Genomic DNA, 17,300 nt, shown 5'->3' with positions numbered 1-17,300 from the left:
GGCCTATAGCAGGCTATAATAATTATTTGGAATTCATGTTATGATTTGCTATGGCCGATATTCACTATTTAATAGGCGATGAGTCGAATTATATCGTAAGGGGACTGCTTGACGAATTATTTAAATTTCCAAGAATTTAGAATGGAACTAAATAGACCTATTATTGAAATCGACTGTAGCGCTTCAAACGATGTAATACTATATTTAATCCACAAGATGGCGCCCCATACTTAGCAATTTATGTATTAACCAATGTTTCTTTCCCGGCGCTTTCATAGTTCGTTATTGCGGTCTTTACTAAAATGACGTAACGCAGCAAGCACGCATGCTCGTTATCGCATTCCCACCCATTGAACTTAAATGGTAAAACAGACCTGGCTGTAACTATGTCTCATGAGACATGTATAGTTATGGAAATAGTAGTCCTAGTCCTATACGTTTTATAGCCTACTTTTCACATTTACACATATATTCTTTTATCAACAGTGGACCTTTTTCTACACATTCACGTTAAAGCATAGAATCATCACAATCATCATTATGCCTCCTAATTCATGGTTAGTTTCCTCTAACACCAAACGGCTCGTAAATTCCGAGCTCTGTCGCCCACTTTCCAACTCCTCAGTTTTCTGCTAATTGGGTCTGGATTTCGGTTTTAAGAAAGAAAAAAATATAGGCCTATATATACATTAGCTTATTTACAGAACAATAGCCTACATGTATACGTGTCCGGGCTATCTAAAATGACTCTTGGATTCTTGTAAAGAAAATTATTATCCGCTTGTACAGCGATCGGTTTGGTTGAGGAAAAGTTCCGCTCACAAGAAGGAGCTTGTTTCGTGTTTGTTTCGAGCAGCAGATGGTTTCAGACCGCGCGCTCCAGACGCGGAGCGACTCATTCTTTCCGACTGTTAAAGCGCGAGCGCCTGGCCCGCGTGCGTTGCCCAGATCTCTCGTGAAGGTAAAAAACCAACATTATTTAAAAATCCTTCATCTTCTAGATATCATGTCAACTGAGTATTTCATAATAGTGCACGGGAATTTTACGCTTTAAGTTTCCATTATTGCGAATCGCTTGGACGGAATTGTTTTAACCTACACGACATGCTACGGAATGAACGCACATAAATGTGTTTCGCTTAGGCCTCTTAGGCACAACTCGGGAGCTTTTATCTGCATCATCTGCGTTGCATACTTTGTTAAACATCTCAACAACATCTGAAAGCTACCAACGTACAACGTCCTGTAGGGAAGGCTATGGCGTTTTGACTAGATAAACCGTTTTAAACAAAGGACTGGACTACAAATAGTTCAAATGTAGAATGCAAATCTCTTTTTGCGTTCATGTCATCTTTCTTTGTATAGGGCTTTTTTTTTTTTTTTTTTTCAAAAGCGTCAATGCGCTGTACATTTGCTACATGAAACAGTTTTGTGAGTGAGTGAGGGACAGAATGATTGAGGGAACGCTTCACCATACATGACCTGGGACCCTTCCCCCCCCCCCCCCCCACCCCCACCCCCGCTGTCCCCCTAGCGAGTGTTGACATGGTCGAAGGGGAGGTGAGATGGACCTGGCTGGCGGTCTCCTGCTGTCTGCTGCTGTGCGCCGTCAGCCCAGCGGGGGGCGAGAGTGCTGCAGGGGAGCCGCGGGACCTCTTCTGGGACTGGGAGCTGGGCTCCGGCGGGGGTCAGCCCCTCCCCGACGAGGAGCAATTTCTGCACATCTTCTCCGCGGCCGATAGTCCCTTCGTCACCGAGACCCTCAACCGGCCGGTCAACTGCAGCCAGCGCTTCTGGCTCCCGTCGGCCTCGGCGGTCTGCTGGGAGGACGCGGCCGGACCGGAGGAGTTGGCCCGGTCCCGCCAGTTGGTTCAGCAGAACCGGGCGGCGCTGGAGGCCGTGGCCTCCTCCAGCGGGGCGGAGGTGGAGGAGGGCGTGTCGACCGCGTCGTACGCCCAGCGGATGCGGGACGATCTGCGCGGCGTCGTGGTAGACCACCAGAGCATGGGGGTGACCATGGACACCATGCAGCAGGTGCTGACGTCGCTGCAGGAGAAGAGGAGGGGGGGCGCGGAGCAGAAGGTCTACCTGAGGTGAGGGGGGGGTGCACCTGCTGGAGACGTGTCACATGGGTTTTGATCTTCTTCTATTAGTAAAGTGTGTCACCAGTGTAATAATATCAAATATACAGTAAAAGAAAAGGTAGATGCACTTGACATCAAACTAAAATAAGTTCATAGCTTTTTAAAATCCCTACTAGTTAAAATATCCTCCGCTTTCTCAGGATCAGAGTGATGAAATATGACTCCCCCCACCTTATAAGTCTGTGTCTGTAAATTTGAAGCACACCATTAAAGTGTAACAGAATCTGCTGTCCTTGAGAGCATTACTTTTCATTCTGAATTTTTTTCCTCATTCTACTTTTCATAACTCACTTGAACATACAGCATATCTCATTCAACCCCTTTCAGCATGAGGGAGCACCTCACCAGCGCAGGGGACTCCATCCACGGCCGGGAGCAGATTGCAGAACACCTGGAGCACCAACTCTCCCACCTGGAGACGTCTCTGCTCGACATGCAGCATCGCCTCAACAAGATACTGATGCAGTGAATACGCACCCTTTTTCTCTGTGTTGGGTTGGGTGTGAGGCATCCTTCAGGTATTTGCATCCATTTCATATTATATATTATGACAATGTAGGGGATGTAGCACATTCGTTCATTCTCTCCACTGTAGTGCTGAGAACGGGAACGATTTATCAATATGCAATTATATTATTTACATTTAGTTAAACAGATGCATGTTATCCACAGCCACGTACAAGTTAGGCCGTGAACATTTTAAACATACACTATTGAAGCACCAAAAATATTATTCCATGGGCTGGAATAGCACCAGTTTTTTTTTTCTTCTTAGAAACAACGGAACAAAGTGCAGAATATCTCTAGGAATCAGAACACCACAATGTTCAAGTGTTGTGGAAAGCTCTTAACTATGGGGTTTGGGAACACATGGCATGCGGATGCATTAAAGATCCCCGCTTAAACAGACATGTACCATAAAGACCATTTATGGGCTGACTGTCCCATTTACAGGTTCTCACAAAAAAAAAACGGTAGAAAAAAAAAGGTTTTAACTAGGCAGTAAAGTGGTTTGACCGATCGCTGACGTTTAATTAGCCGCTTTGGAACATGATGTAAATGACTGTTGCACATGGGAAGCTTTGAAAATATGTAATTATCTGGGACTGTTTTAAAGGATCAATAAAGACGATTAAACTGATGTCTTCTGACCCTCACATTGAATTACAGACAAGATGCTTGATGTCAAAACAGGTTGTTTTTATCTATATCAAAACATGTACAACATAGAAGCATACTCAAATGTTATGCTCAACATATTGTAGGCCAATCGAAGTCTACACATTACTGTATTGAGATCAAAAAGCTTACTTTGTATTTGGAATGAACAAAGAATAGTCATTATTTGATAAGAAAATATTGTCTTTTTTTGGCTAACTTAGGTTACATCACTTCCTCATCTTGACATATTCCATACAAAACAACAAAACCAAATTAAAAGGTTTCTCGGGAGAGAATCCTCTAGTCTAGTGGATGAATCAAACCTGGTCCCAATAATCAAAGTAAAAATAATACCTTTGCAAACTAGCACATATATTCACATCCAATGGTATGGAATTGACTGCATGCTTGCATTGTTTAATCTTTACAAACACAATATCAGTTTAGATACCACACTTAAGATGTCTTACTGTGATTGTGACTGTTGTATGGAGGCCTACTTTAAAATAAATACGGGGTGTCATTCCCTCTCCAGGACATAGGCTTGTTTCCCCCTTGTCTACGGAAGTTCCCTCCTCTACGTTCATCCTCAGTGGATGATGACCTATAGACACACGTTATGACATTATCTGATGCAAAATGCTCTGAAGAAAATATCAGATGTCTGCTTCCTCGTCTTGGATTTGCTCCAAGGTCTTGAGATAATCCCCAGCCAAAATCTTCTTTGGTAGGATATCTGTCAATAGAAAAAAAAAAATATATATTCCATTTTTGTCATTTGTTTTTTTGTCGATATTACCAGCATGTTCGGTTTTTTTATCTACACTTTCTCAGAATCCTTTTATATATATAATGTTATATATATATATGTGTGTGTTTTAAACTCTAGACAGTCTAATCCCCATGGCAATATGTGAATTTAAAATATTGCATAGTAAACTAAAAATGTTCTTTTTGTGGATTTTTTAATTATTTTTTTAACTTGTGTTTCAACATGGTTAAACAAAATATCATTATAGCTATAGTCCTCACCAGTGAGGAAGTGAAAAGTGTCCTTCTCCTCTGCAGTGCTGGCCAGGTCACTGTATGAGAGCGACTTCGACTCTTTTCCTGATCCATTGTTGAATGAGGACACAGCCAGGTACTGGACAAACAGCTCCTTCAATAACATAAAACATATCAGAAGTCGAACAAGAGGGGGCGAGATGGACAATAACTCCCAAGAAATCACTCTGAATCCAAACAATTTCAGTTAGTTACGAGGCTATCAACAATGCAGCAAATGTTGAAACATAAGCTTTCTGAACACTGTCAAGTAAACTTAATCTTACTGTCGCCTTGGTGGTAAGAAAGAGCGCCTCCTGGTTGATGCTCGACACGTCGGGAGAACTTTTCATGATCAGCCGTACTCTTGAGATTGGGAGAGAGATGTTTTTGTTTGTGGAGACATTATTATCTTTGTCTGCCGTGTTTGCAGACATCTTCATGGATACAGTAGTTTGCTTACAATGCCGACCCAGTGCGTCCAGACAGTGAGCGGGGATAAACGGCGGAACGGAAGTAGGGGATGTTTTGAACGGTGACGCCGATATCAAACTTCCTTTCCTTTAAAACCAATTAATATTTTAATTTTTACATGAAGTAATCTATATTTTTGGCTTAGAAAGTAATGTATTATATTTTATGTATAATTATTAGAAAACAAATGACTCAAACCATATAAAAATAGCATCACTGCACACCGTCTTTCATCCAGCGGTGGCGCTAAATACATTTGAGATGTACTCGGACCACCGAAGAAGAATCACTGGCCAACATGAAGAACAAACACATCCATGGATAGAAATGTTGGATGGTTGTCCGCTAATTTAAGCAGCACAGGCGTTGCTTTTATATTGTATTAACATACATGAATAACATACATGCATGTTAACCCGCGTATATTGGTTACTTGTAAATAAGTCAACAGATTGCCTGGTGGTGTTTCGTAGTGAGGCTTAAATTGGGCAAGCCTTGTATTTATTTTTCGAGACTGGACCTAAGCACAAAGATGCCGCTAGGTTTGAAACCATGTTGCTCTGTCTGCAAGACGAATTCGTCTTCGATGTGGAAGAAAGGCACACAGGGAGAAATACTGTGCAACAACTGTACTGGAAGGAGTGCCATCGGAGGACCAGCCGGACCATCTATATCCTCCATCACACTACCAAATAATGGTGGAGGAAAGCAGGTTTGTTCAAACAATATCTGTCTCATCACGTCTGTCTGCGTTTGCTGTTAGGCATGGAGCTTTCTGCAGTGTGTAAATGCAGCACTTCATCTTGCTTTCCATTGTCCTGACAGTCAAAGCAGGAGATTCACAGGAGGTCAGCACGACTCAGAAGCACCAAATATAAAGCTCCCGCATCAGAAAAGAAAGTGTCAACAAAAGGAAAGGGGAGGAGACACATATTCAAACTGAAAAATGTAAGTTCATTTTAAGCACAATCTTTTGGCATATTATGTTTCCTCTATGTTGTACAGCCTGTTAAAAAATGATGTGTTTTCTTCCTTCAGCCAATCAAAGCACCAGAATCCGTAGCTACCATCATCACATCAGAATCAATTTTTTACAAGGTATTTTATGTTTTCTTGGTAATCAATGGTTAAGGTTTTCATTACTTGTTGAAGGATTAAAACATGGCTGTCACAAATCATTACACTTTAATATGCTACTATAGGAAGACATTCTGTGTTACATGTGTGTATCTGCCCTCAGGGAGTGTACTTTCAGATAGGAGACGTGATCAAGGTTATCGACGAGGACGACGGAAAGCCCTACTATGCTCAGATCCGAGGTTTTGTTCAGGACCAGTACTGTGAAAAGAGTGCTGCCTTGACGTGGCTCATCCCTACCCAAGCTAGTCCAAAAGACCAGTTTGATCCTGGGACGTATATTGTTGGTAAGCGTGTTGTTATACCTTTTTGTGCAATATTTACCAATACATAAACGAGAAGGCAATGTATTTTCGAGTTCGAACATGCCGATAGGGTCCCCGTGTATTGTATTGTCAACATCAACTACAAGAGTTACATTTTCGCGGTGACTCAGGTATGAGTTTACAAAGAATAACTCCAAACAGTAAGTGTGAACTCACCTCAGGCTCTGTATGATCTGTTTGGCCGTAGGCCCAGAAGAGGATCTGCCAAGAAAGATGGAGTACCTGGAGTTTGTGTGCCACGCCCCCTCCGAATACTTCAAGTCCTGGAGCTCCCCCTTCCCCACCGCCCCCGTCCGCCCAGAGAAGGGCTACATCTGGACCCACCTCGGACCACATCCAGCTGCATCCATGAAGGAGCCTGTTGGAGTCACTAGCTAGCGGGGGCCCGCACAATGACTTTCAATGCATGGAGACACATGCACATTCGTGTATCATAGTACACGTTACATACATGTTTCCAGAGTAAACATCAAACTAATCTTCGAAACATGACACAAAATGTTTCAATCAAAATGAAAGGAATTCATAGAACTACGGTTTCCTTCATCATCTGAAGTTTTTTCAAATGCGTTGGTGGAATCGCAGAAAGATCTATGACTTTGACAAAACGAAATGAAAAAACAGCTGTAAAAACATTGTAAATACATTGCTGTTATTGGTGCTATTCTATATATAAAAAAAACATTTAAATAAAATAATGTCCAGTAAGTTTATTGTCCAGTGGAAACCTACTGGTCCACACACTGGTCCATGATCACATCCACTGCCAGGAAAGGGTTGCCTCGATGGTCCTATTAGTGATCACAGTCGCTGTGTCCCTCCTCTTCTTCCATGAACACTCGTCTTTTCCTTTTTGACATGTGTCGGGGGGCCCATTTTGAGCAGCGTTGGCATATCGGACTTGGAGTCAAAGAAGCAAGCCTGAAATGCACATGTCATCCAAAACATGATTCGCTCCATAAGGACATTGATGCCTCACACATCTGTTACGGTCCTGACGTCATCCGACTACGCAAAATAAAATGATTGATTCAATATCGATGTTACTCTATTCACCGTCAATCATTTTCTACACAGTTGAGTCATGTGTAAGTCTGACCAACAGTTGAAAGTAGTTCAATCTCTCCACACCTTCTCTTGGGTGATGATGAGTGTTGAAAGAATGTCTCGGCTGCGTCCCATTGCCCGATCACTGCTGAGCTTCACCAGGGTCAGCTCCACCTTCTCCTCATCCCTTGCTCTTGATTAGCTGGGAGACTGTGTCCCTCAGAATGCTGCCAATGTGTACACACGCATACTGTATATAAGAAATCTCACTGGGATTACAGACCTGCTTCAAAGGTAAAATATGTAAAAAAAATAATAATAAAAAAAATTAACTGACAAAAGGAGTATATATTTATTTGAGTATATAAGATGCTGACAGAGATGAGGAACGTGGGGGCCATTTGGGGAGTCTGTGATGACCTTCACAATTGTGGCAAACCGAGGTATGGCCAGAATACCTACGATGCTACGGAACCCTCGCAGCACCGTGTGGCAATGCATACAAACATAATACACCTACCCACACACAACGTTATACAACGTTAAAGGTGTAATGACTCTTTATATGTGTGTGTGTGTGTGTGACCTTAACCAAGATCACCCAGCCGTTCAGAAACAGCATTGGTTAGAGGATCCCAGTCAATGCTACTAAAAGGGCCAGAACATTCCAGCCCTTGTTACCACAAACCAAGAAAATCCCTTCAACGCTTCAGTCAGAATCAGAGGCAATGACGTCAGAAAGAGTTGATAAATATCATCTGGTCTCATAAATTGAATGGATCACAAATACAAAGAAAAACAGAAAGGTCCAATTGCATGTGCAGCAAACAAAGCCAGCTGGTCTGGTCTGCGACTTACCAGCCAGAATAATCTGAAGTTATAGAACCACTTGATCTCCCCAATGGGGATTGTATGAACCATATTTTCTAGCACAGACGGGACAATTCCCTGGTCCAGTAACAGAGGAAGCACAGTGAGTAGAGTTACATTTGTTAAGATGGGGTGGTTTAGTGGTGCAACCCTGTCAAACAATTCAACCTAGGTGTGAGTGTGACCTGTGGTTCTGTACATGTCATTCCCTCTTTCTTTTCACCCACTTTCCTGTCTTCTTTCACTGCTCTGGCCTTGAGATTTTGATGGTCTAATGGTTATTCCTACTTTATGATGCTCAACTGTGTATTGCAATATTCAACCAAGTCACAGGTTTGACAAACCATCTATACGAAACAAGGTGATGACTGACTGTTAATAAATTAATAAAAATCAAATTATAATACCCTGGAAAGGTCTGGGTCGATTTGGATGGCAACGATGACTCAATCATTGAGGATTACAGCCGTCATCAGGGAGCGATACAGCAGGGAGTTCTGCAGCAGGTGTCAACACCCGGCATTTCGTTACAACGGACTCATTCTGCAGCAAGGTTATCAACATTGAAGGGGACCATGTAAGCCTATATCTTTCTACACTGTACTTCCTTGAATTTTCTTGAATTTCCTTGAATCTTGGACCGAGTCTGGAGGTTTTTTTGGTTGACTGGAGAACTTCATCCCTTCAGCTCTCTGCATCTCAACAAGAGCATGTGTTTTGTGGATTATGATACAATCACGTCACAATGAATGGCCCATTGCAACATGAGATGGTATCATCGAATGATCCAGCTCAACTTCAATTAATGTTTAAATTATTTTTGATATTGTGTTGACCTGAGTGGACGCGTTGTGATGAATGTAAACCTCTGACGGAGGAGTGGTTAGACTACAGTAAGGTTTCTAGTTTGTTTTTATGTAACTCCGTCGTGCGGTGCCGTTCTCCCAGACGGCCGGTAGGAGGCGCTGCGTCCCACTATTCCACTGATCCTTCCCTCACGGTCACTCTGCTCAAACCTTGTTTGCGCATGTTTTGCGCAAAGCCTTGTCTTGACTACCTCAACGAACTGGGTCTTTGAAAAGCTTTTCTATACATTTCGAGAGAAATGGATACAACACCTTTACATACTTTTTCCGCTTTTATGGATTGTAAATTATATATGCTCGATCAATTGTGAAAATTGGATGAAAGCAGGGCAATGGGCAAGCTCCATTCCAAACATGGTAAATTTTTCATTTATTTATTCCAGCGCAATGAAATAGTCTAAGCCTATATGTTTACGTTAATAGTTCTAAACTACAGTCATTACATTCACACCTTCTCGTTTTGTTTTGATGCAGCCTCTAAACGCAGGGAGAGTCCAGAGGGTAAGAATTATGACTTCAACATGTAATGGGCACTGGAAATAATAGCCTACTTTAATTAGTAAATTAAAAACTATAGACAAAGTGTGTCAACCGGCTATGTTGAACTATTTACATACAGTGTGTGTTTGCTCTGCAGGTGGTAGTTTTGTTACCAACATGCTCACGCGTCAAAGGGATCTGGAGCGGATGGACGTCCCGAGCTACAAAAGTAAATCCAAACAGGTACAGTGCTTAACATGTTTTTTTGGTTGTTGATTGGTTAATTGTGTGATGGGCTCCAGGATGGGAAAATAATATAATACTAACACTAATCTGTTAATATGTTACGCCTATAAATTACTTTCTGTAAACGTAGGCTATCACGGATATTCCTGGTAACGTTTAGTTTAATCTCTCTTTAAATGTAAACATAATTTGGCAAGCAGTTAATGATCTGCTACGCCCTTGTTTTATCGACCAACAAACGATTCCATATTCATGGTTATTAAATGTTCCCACGTGAAACTGTGTCTATCATTGAATGATAACATTAACAAAATACAATTCTGGCAACTCAAATGTGTACAGATTCTAGAGGCATGACTAAAGGCAGATTTATTATTCTATGTAAGGAATCTGTGATAATATGACGACAACAATAAAAGACCAGCATTACCCACTCAAACCAGAAAAAAAACAATATTCTAGAAAAATATTCTAGGAAATAAAAGATAAACAAATAAAAGGTCTCAAGCATTAAACACGTGAGTAAACCAAACTCATATCTCGGGGCCCCTTTGTAAAGCGCCAACCCCCTTTCCGAGAGCCGCCCGCTTCCTCCTTATACCTCCAGTTCAACTTCCAAGCGGAGCCCCAGCCAAAGCAATTACATGATGAACAGTATATGCTCACATCCAGGAGACTTGAAAGGTATTTGAAGAGGTGGGGAGGGGGCTGTGTTTCTTTAACCCCCCCGCCCCCGCCCCCCCCCCACTCCTCCCTTCCTCCATGTTCTTAAAAAGGGCTGCCGTGTGTGTCTGGTCTGTGTGAAGCCATCCCCTTTTTAAGAACAGCGGGGTCTTTGAGAGGCTTGTACGCAGCCCCCGTCGCCACGGTGAAACGTTAAAAAAAATAGAAAAAAAGCTGCACATCTGGTACTGCTTTCCTTTTCGCCGGCAGCAGACAGGCTGGGCCGCCGGGTCGGGACGGACGGACGGGGGGGGGGGGGCGGGGGGGGGGGGGGGGGGGGGGGGGTGTTGGTGGGTTCCTAGAGGGTGTGTTGGAGGGATGAGGGGTTGAGGAGTGGATGAGGGTGACGAGGAGGGGGGGAGGCGGAGAGGGGGGGGGGGGGGGGACACTGTAAATCAGGAGGGGTGAAGAGAAGAGGGGAGGGGAGGGAGGGGGCTCACATGTGGGGTCATTCCTGTTTTAATCGGGCCGTCATGCGGGATACGGTGAGGAATTGAGGGAAACTGTAGGCGTGTGTCTCATTGCAAGAGCTTCCCTTGTCAGTTGTTTATCGGGGAAGTAAAACCAGACTTTTATATATACTTATACTTACTTATAGACACGCTATTCTCTATCTTGCTCGTCTACAGAGAGAGGCACCCTTTCCACATTGCACCACTCTATCTTTGATGCTTAAGCTGTATGATAATGCTGCATGATGTCTTCTATATATAAGGTACAGTTTGGACCACGTTTGTTCAACAAGGGGTTTACTAATCCTATAGTATCTGCTTCGTTTACTTTCTCACGCCCTTTCGTACATCAATACACCTGACATTCCCGTTCACCCTCATTCATTTCCCCTCACCTTCCGGGGAAAAATCCTGTCGGTGGAATGTCTGCCCTACTGCTGTGTCGGTCCCAGAGCTTTGATTGTCTGATTCTGCAGAAAAGCTGACGCTAATCAACGCCATATGGAATGTTTTTACTGACGCCTGCAATTAGGATGAAAAAAAGAGAGGCCAGACTCAGCCAAGTACATTTAAAGACACATTGTGGAGTTTTTTGCTCATTAATGGCGGATTTGTTCCTGTGAATGAATTTTCCATTCAAATAATGGTCATGGTTACTTAGGTGACCAGGAACGTCGAGCGTCTGAGATGACGGGGTTCTGCGTTTTGGCGGGAGAACGTTTTTGATGAGGTATTTTTTCCAAAAGTGTGATTAAAAAAAAAAAAAAACTGGAATAATAAACCCAGATGGTTCACAAAAACATTCCATGTCCACGTTAATATTGTTCTGTTTCATCGTAGCTCGCCTCTGGGAACCTTGTTGTAGAAGCTGAGTCTGGTTCGGGACAGTCAACTTCATGTATTGATATGGTTTCTATTTGCTGTAAAGTAACGCTCTATTCCCGTGTAGTAGCTTTTGAAAAACATCATTCTTGAAAACCGAATAAAGGTCAAATGAGTGGGGTATAAAACCCGCAAAAACCCACAAATAACGTGAACTGCATTTTGGTGGACTGTGGTTTTTTGTTGCAGAATGTGTTCCGATGCATTTCAGATCAATTTAAGACAAACATTACGCCTAAATATGTGCATGGTGATGAAACACCGGTTCACATCTAACTTGAACAATAGCGCCTTTTACAAAACAAACAGGCTGTTCCTAGTCAAACTTGTTTGTTGTTAAAGGAAAAATTAAGACACGCATGCTTTTGTGTGTGTGTGTGTGTGTGTGTGCGTGTGCGTGTGTAATTGGTTGTGTTTATGTAGAGAAACAACAAGGCACCAGGTGCAGTGGTACCAGGTCTGATTTCGCTCAGGCACAAAAGAGGAATCGATTATTTAGTCCCAATAAGACAAAAATGATAGATTTCCAGTCATCCACTCCAACTGCTGTCCGTTGAAACATTATGAAGTCTGCTGCTCATCGCTGTCTTTGTTTGATACATACGTTGAATAACTAACATACACAGTGGAACCAAAGGATAAAACTAAGTGAGGGAAACTTATTCAATGTAGTGCAATGTAAGAGGTTGAACAATTAACAATTAACAAGTCAGATCACTCTGCAGACCTTGAAATATCACTGAGGGAAACAAAGAAATTGTTCACGTAAACTAAGAATTAACATTAACTTAACCATTAACTTGAGAGCCCCAAAAATGGATGCCTTATTCCTCATGGGTTATCTCTCTTATCTCTTATCTCTCTCTCTCTCTCTCTCTCTCTCTCTCTCTCTCTCTCTCTCTCTCTCTCCCTCTCTCCCTCCCTTTAGAAAAAGAATACCTATCCAGGTAATCACTCTGAGGGTTGGGAGAGAGCGAGAGGCTCCAATAAAACAAAGGACGCCACTGTTCTCTCAGCGTTCTGCAGGGCTGTATAGCGTCAGGGTGAGAGAGAGAGAGAGAGACAGAGAGAGAGAGAGAGAGAGAGAGAGAGCGATCGGAATGAAGAAAGGAGAGGGAGGGAGGGAGGGGGTGGGGATGGGGGAGTGAAGCAAGGTACCGGATGCTTTGCTGGGTGACGCTGTTAGGGTTGTTTAGACAGGCAAAGTGCCTTCAAAAGACACCCGCACACACACACACACACACGGATCACTGCCACGGTGTGACTCCTCCGGGCCGCCACGCCTAGTCTGTGGTAACCCTACGCCACATCACAGGCTCCCGAGCACCGAGTGTGGCGGCGCGGATAGCGATGCTCTGTGTGTGTGTGTGTGTGTGTGTGTGTGTAAAGGTGGGGCTTTCTTTTGGCCATTAGTGAAGCCAAGTCATCTGTCACCACCTGCCTCCACCCGTCCTGCAGGTGTGTGTGTGTGTGTGTGTGTGTGTGTGTGTGTGTGTGTGTGTGTGTGTGTGTGTGTGGGGGGGGGTGGGGGGTGGGGGGTGACTGCTTCACCTGCATCTGCCAGGAAGATAGTGTGACCTTCTTTGTGAAGGGAGAGAGATCTGTTGAGAGATTTGTTTTTTAATCAAAAAAAGAGAGGACCCCCTTTGAAATGAGTACGGCCTCTTTAGGAGTCACTGGAGTCTGACCATGGGAACAACTGAACGTGTAAACAGGTTATGTCATTCGTATTTTGCAGTCAATTCTGCAAAAAGACCAGAACCCTAACCCTAACCCTAACCCTAACCCTGGTTGCACGGCTTCTCTGGGATGCATCTCTGGAGCCCGACTAATAAAGATCTAATTATAAGTAGAAGGGCCTTTTATTTGCCGAACACCACTAAACATTATGATGGAAAAAATTGTATAATCATAGGTCTACTTCAGGGAACAACTGGTTCCCAGTAACTGGATCACCTTCTGAGATTGCAAAACTACCACTCACATGCCCACATCACCACATCACCACACGGCTCGTATATTCCTATAGTCGATAGATGGAAACATGGAACTAGGGCTTATTGAATCAAGATGGAAAAAGCCATGTTGTTTATCTCCACCGCAGTGTCCTACAGGGATCACATAATGAAATACAAAAATATACAATAAAATGGCGTCAAATCACACATTCAGAAATTATGTTTGCAATATAATTTTGGTTCAATTCAGTCAAGTTTACTTGCCCAGCAGCCCATAAAAAAATCTTCACCCTACGTGTTTATAGGTCATGTGTTTACATTCAACATGCGATTACTCTCTGTCTTATCTATCTTTGTTCTCAGGAGCTGTGTGTAGGAGTTTCCTTGGAGCATTCCCAACTGGGTCACGATGGCCACCTGGAGGGTGAGTTGTAGAGGCTCTCTCCCATATCCTCTGTTGGCAGTGTACACACTGCATCCATACTGACTGCAATTGTGAAAAGGGTTCAGCTTCTATAATATCAGTATGTGAGATGTACCACACTCCAAAAGGGACACACCCTTTTTTTTTGCCAGCCAGGAAAAAGGGGAGATTGCGTAAAATTCCACAAAGTGTTGACATCTGTTTCATGTTTGTGGGGAAATGCCCCCCCCCCACCTCAATACCTGTTGGCTTAGTGCAGTAAACAAGTATTGTGAAGACAGTGGAACCATGTTTCAGAATCAAATCCAAGTGTATGTGTCAAAGGTAACACGCTCAAGCTCAAGTCTTTCCTCGGGTGCACAGAGACACACAGGATTAAACAGAGCGCTGGACTGCCTTAGACAAGGCACCGGCAACTAACTACAGTTTATTAGAACAAGGCCATTAACGGGGTGTGGTACCACTTACACAAAAAAAAATGTTACACAAACCTTATGTCCTGATTCCTGTAGCCTTACAGCTGAATTGTTTTAACTCGGTCCTGAAGTGCGTGGACTTTTTATATTGACTTAAACATCTGCCTGCTCAGATGTCCTCAGCCGTCACTTGTCTCAGATAGAACGCTCGGCTAAATGACGACACACGTTAGGATAATGAGCCGTCTGGTGACGTTGATGCAGCCCTTACTGTGCGTGTGCTCCAGTGGCCTTACCTCCAGAGAGGGCTCGTCCAGACCGGGGCCACGCGTGCCATCTCCTGGCCGGTAGACAGAGCAGGACGAGGAGCGGTCGCGCTGGGGTGAGTGTGTGTTCCTACACCGCCTCTGTGGCAGGGGGCAGCAGATCCTGCTCAAACTGCATTTGCTGATAATTACTTGCAGGACGCAAACGAGTTTGTCTCACTGCGTCCATCCTTCTACTAATAGTCTTTTCTAATGCTAAACCATTTTCGGATAATTACTAATGTAATGGATTAAATGTTTCTAGTGATATATTTCTTTGAATGTATATCTATAAAAAAAATGTTGCATGTGGTATAAAGTGTGATGTTTTTAAAGGAGTTGGGATTAAATATGTCGTTTTACGTTTTGAACGTTTTTGTTTTTTTGTGCATGCAGGAACCAGAGTGTGGCCCAGCGGTGGAGGGGGAGGCAGGGCAGGAGTGGCTCTTCACTGTCTGTGACCTTGACAAGAGCGGCAAGGTCACCACACAGGTGACACTGCTGACACGCACGTTCCTGTTCGGTGTTTAGTGCATGTCAATTCAGGAAGATGTGTGTTTGTGTGTGTGTGTGTAACTGTTTGATATTCCCACTCTGCAGAACATGTCCAGTCTCATGCATTCCATCTGTGAGGTGGTGGAGTCATCGGTCAAGCAGCCGTGCGACCCGAACGCAGCCCTGAAGATCAAAATACTTGTGTCTCCCACATCTACAGCAGAGAAGATCTCCCAAACAGGTAACAGACATTTTAGATGGACATTTGAATCGATTAAATGCATGGTTTTGGTCTTTCCAACATAAACTGTTCTGCGTTAAACTGTTCTTCACTATGTGCTTATTTTTATTAACCAAAGGTAATCCATAATATTCAAGAAATAAAAGGAAATTGTCACTAACATGCTTGTACCTACAGTATTTCAGTTATACCAAATCGAATTAACAATATCATATATCCTATGAACTAACAATATAAACAATAGGAGGCAGGTCACATGACAATATGCACATAACAGCAGTTGGCCCAACTGTAACAACCACCTGACTCTTGTTTTGCCAACACCACCATCCCCCGTGGTGATGGATGGCAGCAGACTGCGGGCCGGGCGGTCCGGGTGCAGGCGGTCGGGCCAGGAGCCCTTATTGTGTCGATGAAAATGCAGAGCGCCGGAACCACTACCTGGATCTGGCCGGCATCGAGAACTACGCCTCCAAGTTTGACGAAGCAGGTACGCAAACCCCTCATGTGGGTCCATACGAAACAGATTTACACTTTTTTTGGGGGGGAAACTAGTACAATGGAAGCATGTCATTTGTCAAACGGATGAATGCATAAAGTCCTCATTCCTACATTTCCACCTCAGAACCCTGCTCCCCAGAGGCCAGACGGGTCCCGTGCTCGGCTCCCCAGCGCCATCCTGTGGCCACCAGGGAGCACTGCGGCTCCTCCGCCCCTCAGCGGCGGGTCTCTTTCAGGGCCAGGACCCGGGAGGTGGGGGAGGAGCGGGCCGGAGGAGGAGGAGGGCTACGGTCCACCAGGGTCCACGGTCACCATCATCACCACCACCACCACCATCCCCCCCCCCCTGCGGCGGCGGCATCGCCCTGCCACCTCGGCCCCGCCCAGCCCTGCCACGCCCCGCTGCTCCGCAGCCACAGCAGCAGGAGGCTCCGCTCCAGGGGACAGGACGCCGGCGGCGGCAACCCCTCGCGACAGCCCTGTTGCCAGGCACAGCACGCCGAGGGAGAGAGGGAGGCGCACCACCACGCCGCCGCCTCCTGTGGGGGTCCTCTGGCACCCCCGGCCCACAGGCATGAGCATCACCATCACCATGAACACCATCACCACCACCACTACTACGCCTCGTGACGTCGTCGTCTGGCCAGGGCGGAGTTGAGCACCCGCGCGTGTGTGACGTCGGTGAACGAGGTCTCTATGGATTTTATGCAGACGACGATTTCCCATGCTGCCGTTGTTCTATAGCGACTATGGTGTAAAGGAATAACATGCCCTTAAACTCTTTAACTCTTTAACTTTTTATTCGATTTTTTGCCCCTTTAGACTGGAAGTGTCCTCTCAGGTGTATTTAGGTTACCACTTATCTCAAAATAACATAACATGTCTTTCATTGTCATAACTTAATCGCAAGCTTTGTTCTTTTGCCATTTGTCTCAGATGTCATAAATATTTGACACTTTGCCTGTATTTGTTACATAGAGAATTTGCAAGTAGAAGATCAAATATTTGTATGATGCACTTTTATCCCCGGTATTATTTAATTTGTCACTTTTAACTAAAAGATCTGTGTGTTAAGCAGGGAACAAAAACTTTTTTGCAAGTTGATTTC

The 17,300-nt window shown here is 44.1% G+C and overlaps 4 protein-coding genes across 5 annotated transcripts; 3 read left to right on the top strand and 1 right to left on the bottom strand.

Moving 5' to 3' along the window:
• Positions 1-858: 858 nt before the first annotated feature.
• LOC311365440 (uncharacterized protein) lies at positions 859-3,205 on the top strand. Its single transcript, XM_084484977.1, has 3 exons — positions 859-961; positions 1,535-2,093; positions 2,472-3,205. Exons 2-3 carry the CDS (start codon positions 1,546-1,548, stop codon positions 2,611-2,613), a joined length of 690 nt encoding a protein of 229 aa, XP_084341103.1. The 5' UTR covers positions 859-961; positions 1,535-1,545; the 3' UTR covers positions 2,614-3,205.
• A 185-nt stretch (positions 3,206-3,390) lies between these two features.
• Positions 3,391-4,847, bottom strand: chrac1 (chromatin accessibility complex subunit 1). Its single transcript, XM_084484978.1, has 3 exons — positions 4,637-4,847; positions 4,338-4,464; positions 3,391-4,041 (listed from the first exon to the last, which is right to left on the bottom strand). Exons 1-3 carry the CDS (start codon positions 4,790-4,792, stop codon positions 3,962-3,964), a joined length of 363 nt encoding a protein of 120 aa, XP_084341104.1. The 5' UTR covers positions 4,793-4,847; the 3' UTR covers positions 3,391-3,961.
• A 289-nt stretch (positions 4,848-5,136) lies between these two features.
• Positions 5,137-7,351, top strand: gatad1 (GATA zinc finger domain containing 1). The gene is made up of 5 exons (XM_084485114.1): positions 5,137-5,535; positions 5,649-5,771; positions 5,862-5,921; positions 6,064-6,247; positions 6,474-7,351. Exons 1-5 carry the CDS (start codon positions 5,356-5,358, stop codon positions 6,662-6,664), a joined length of 738 nt encoding a protein of 245 aa, XP_084341240.1. The 5' UTR covers positions 5,137-5,355; the 3' UTR covers positions 6,665-7,351.
• A 1,894-nt stretch (positions 7,352-9,245) lies between these two features.
• LOC311365453 (protein naked cuticle homolog 2) lies at positions 9,246-16,998 on the top strand. 2 transcript variants are annotated; one of them, XM_084484990.1, is made up of 9 exons: positions 9,246-9,426; positions 9,544-9,570; positions 9,707-9,792; positions 14,174-14,234; positions 14,938-15,032; positions 15,352-15,447; positions 15,556-15,691; positions 16,047-16,181; positions 16,317-16,998. In XM_084484990.1, exons 1-9 carry the CDS (start codon positions 9,402-9,404, stop codon positions 16,820-16,822), a joined length of 1,167 nt encoding a protein of 388 aa, XP_084341116.1. In that variant the 5' UTR covers positions 9,246-9,401; the 3' UTR covers positions 16,823-16,998. The 2 variants fall into 2 exon arrangements, with proteins under 2 accessions (XP_084341116.1, XP_084341115.1); XM_084484989.1 differs by having other exon boundaries at positions 16,044-16,181.
• Positions 16,999-17,300: the final 302 nt, after the last annotated feature.

This window comes from Micromesistius poutassou, assembly GCF_964030765.1.
Source record: "Micromesistius poutassou genome assembly, chromosome: 20".
NCBI classification, from domain to species: Eukaryota; Metazoa; Chordata; class Actinopteri; order Gadiformes; family Gadidae; genus Micromesistius; species Micromesistius poutassou.
Note: the sequence above shows the minus strand (reverse complement) of the source record. Positions and strands in the feature narration are given on the sequence as shown.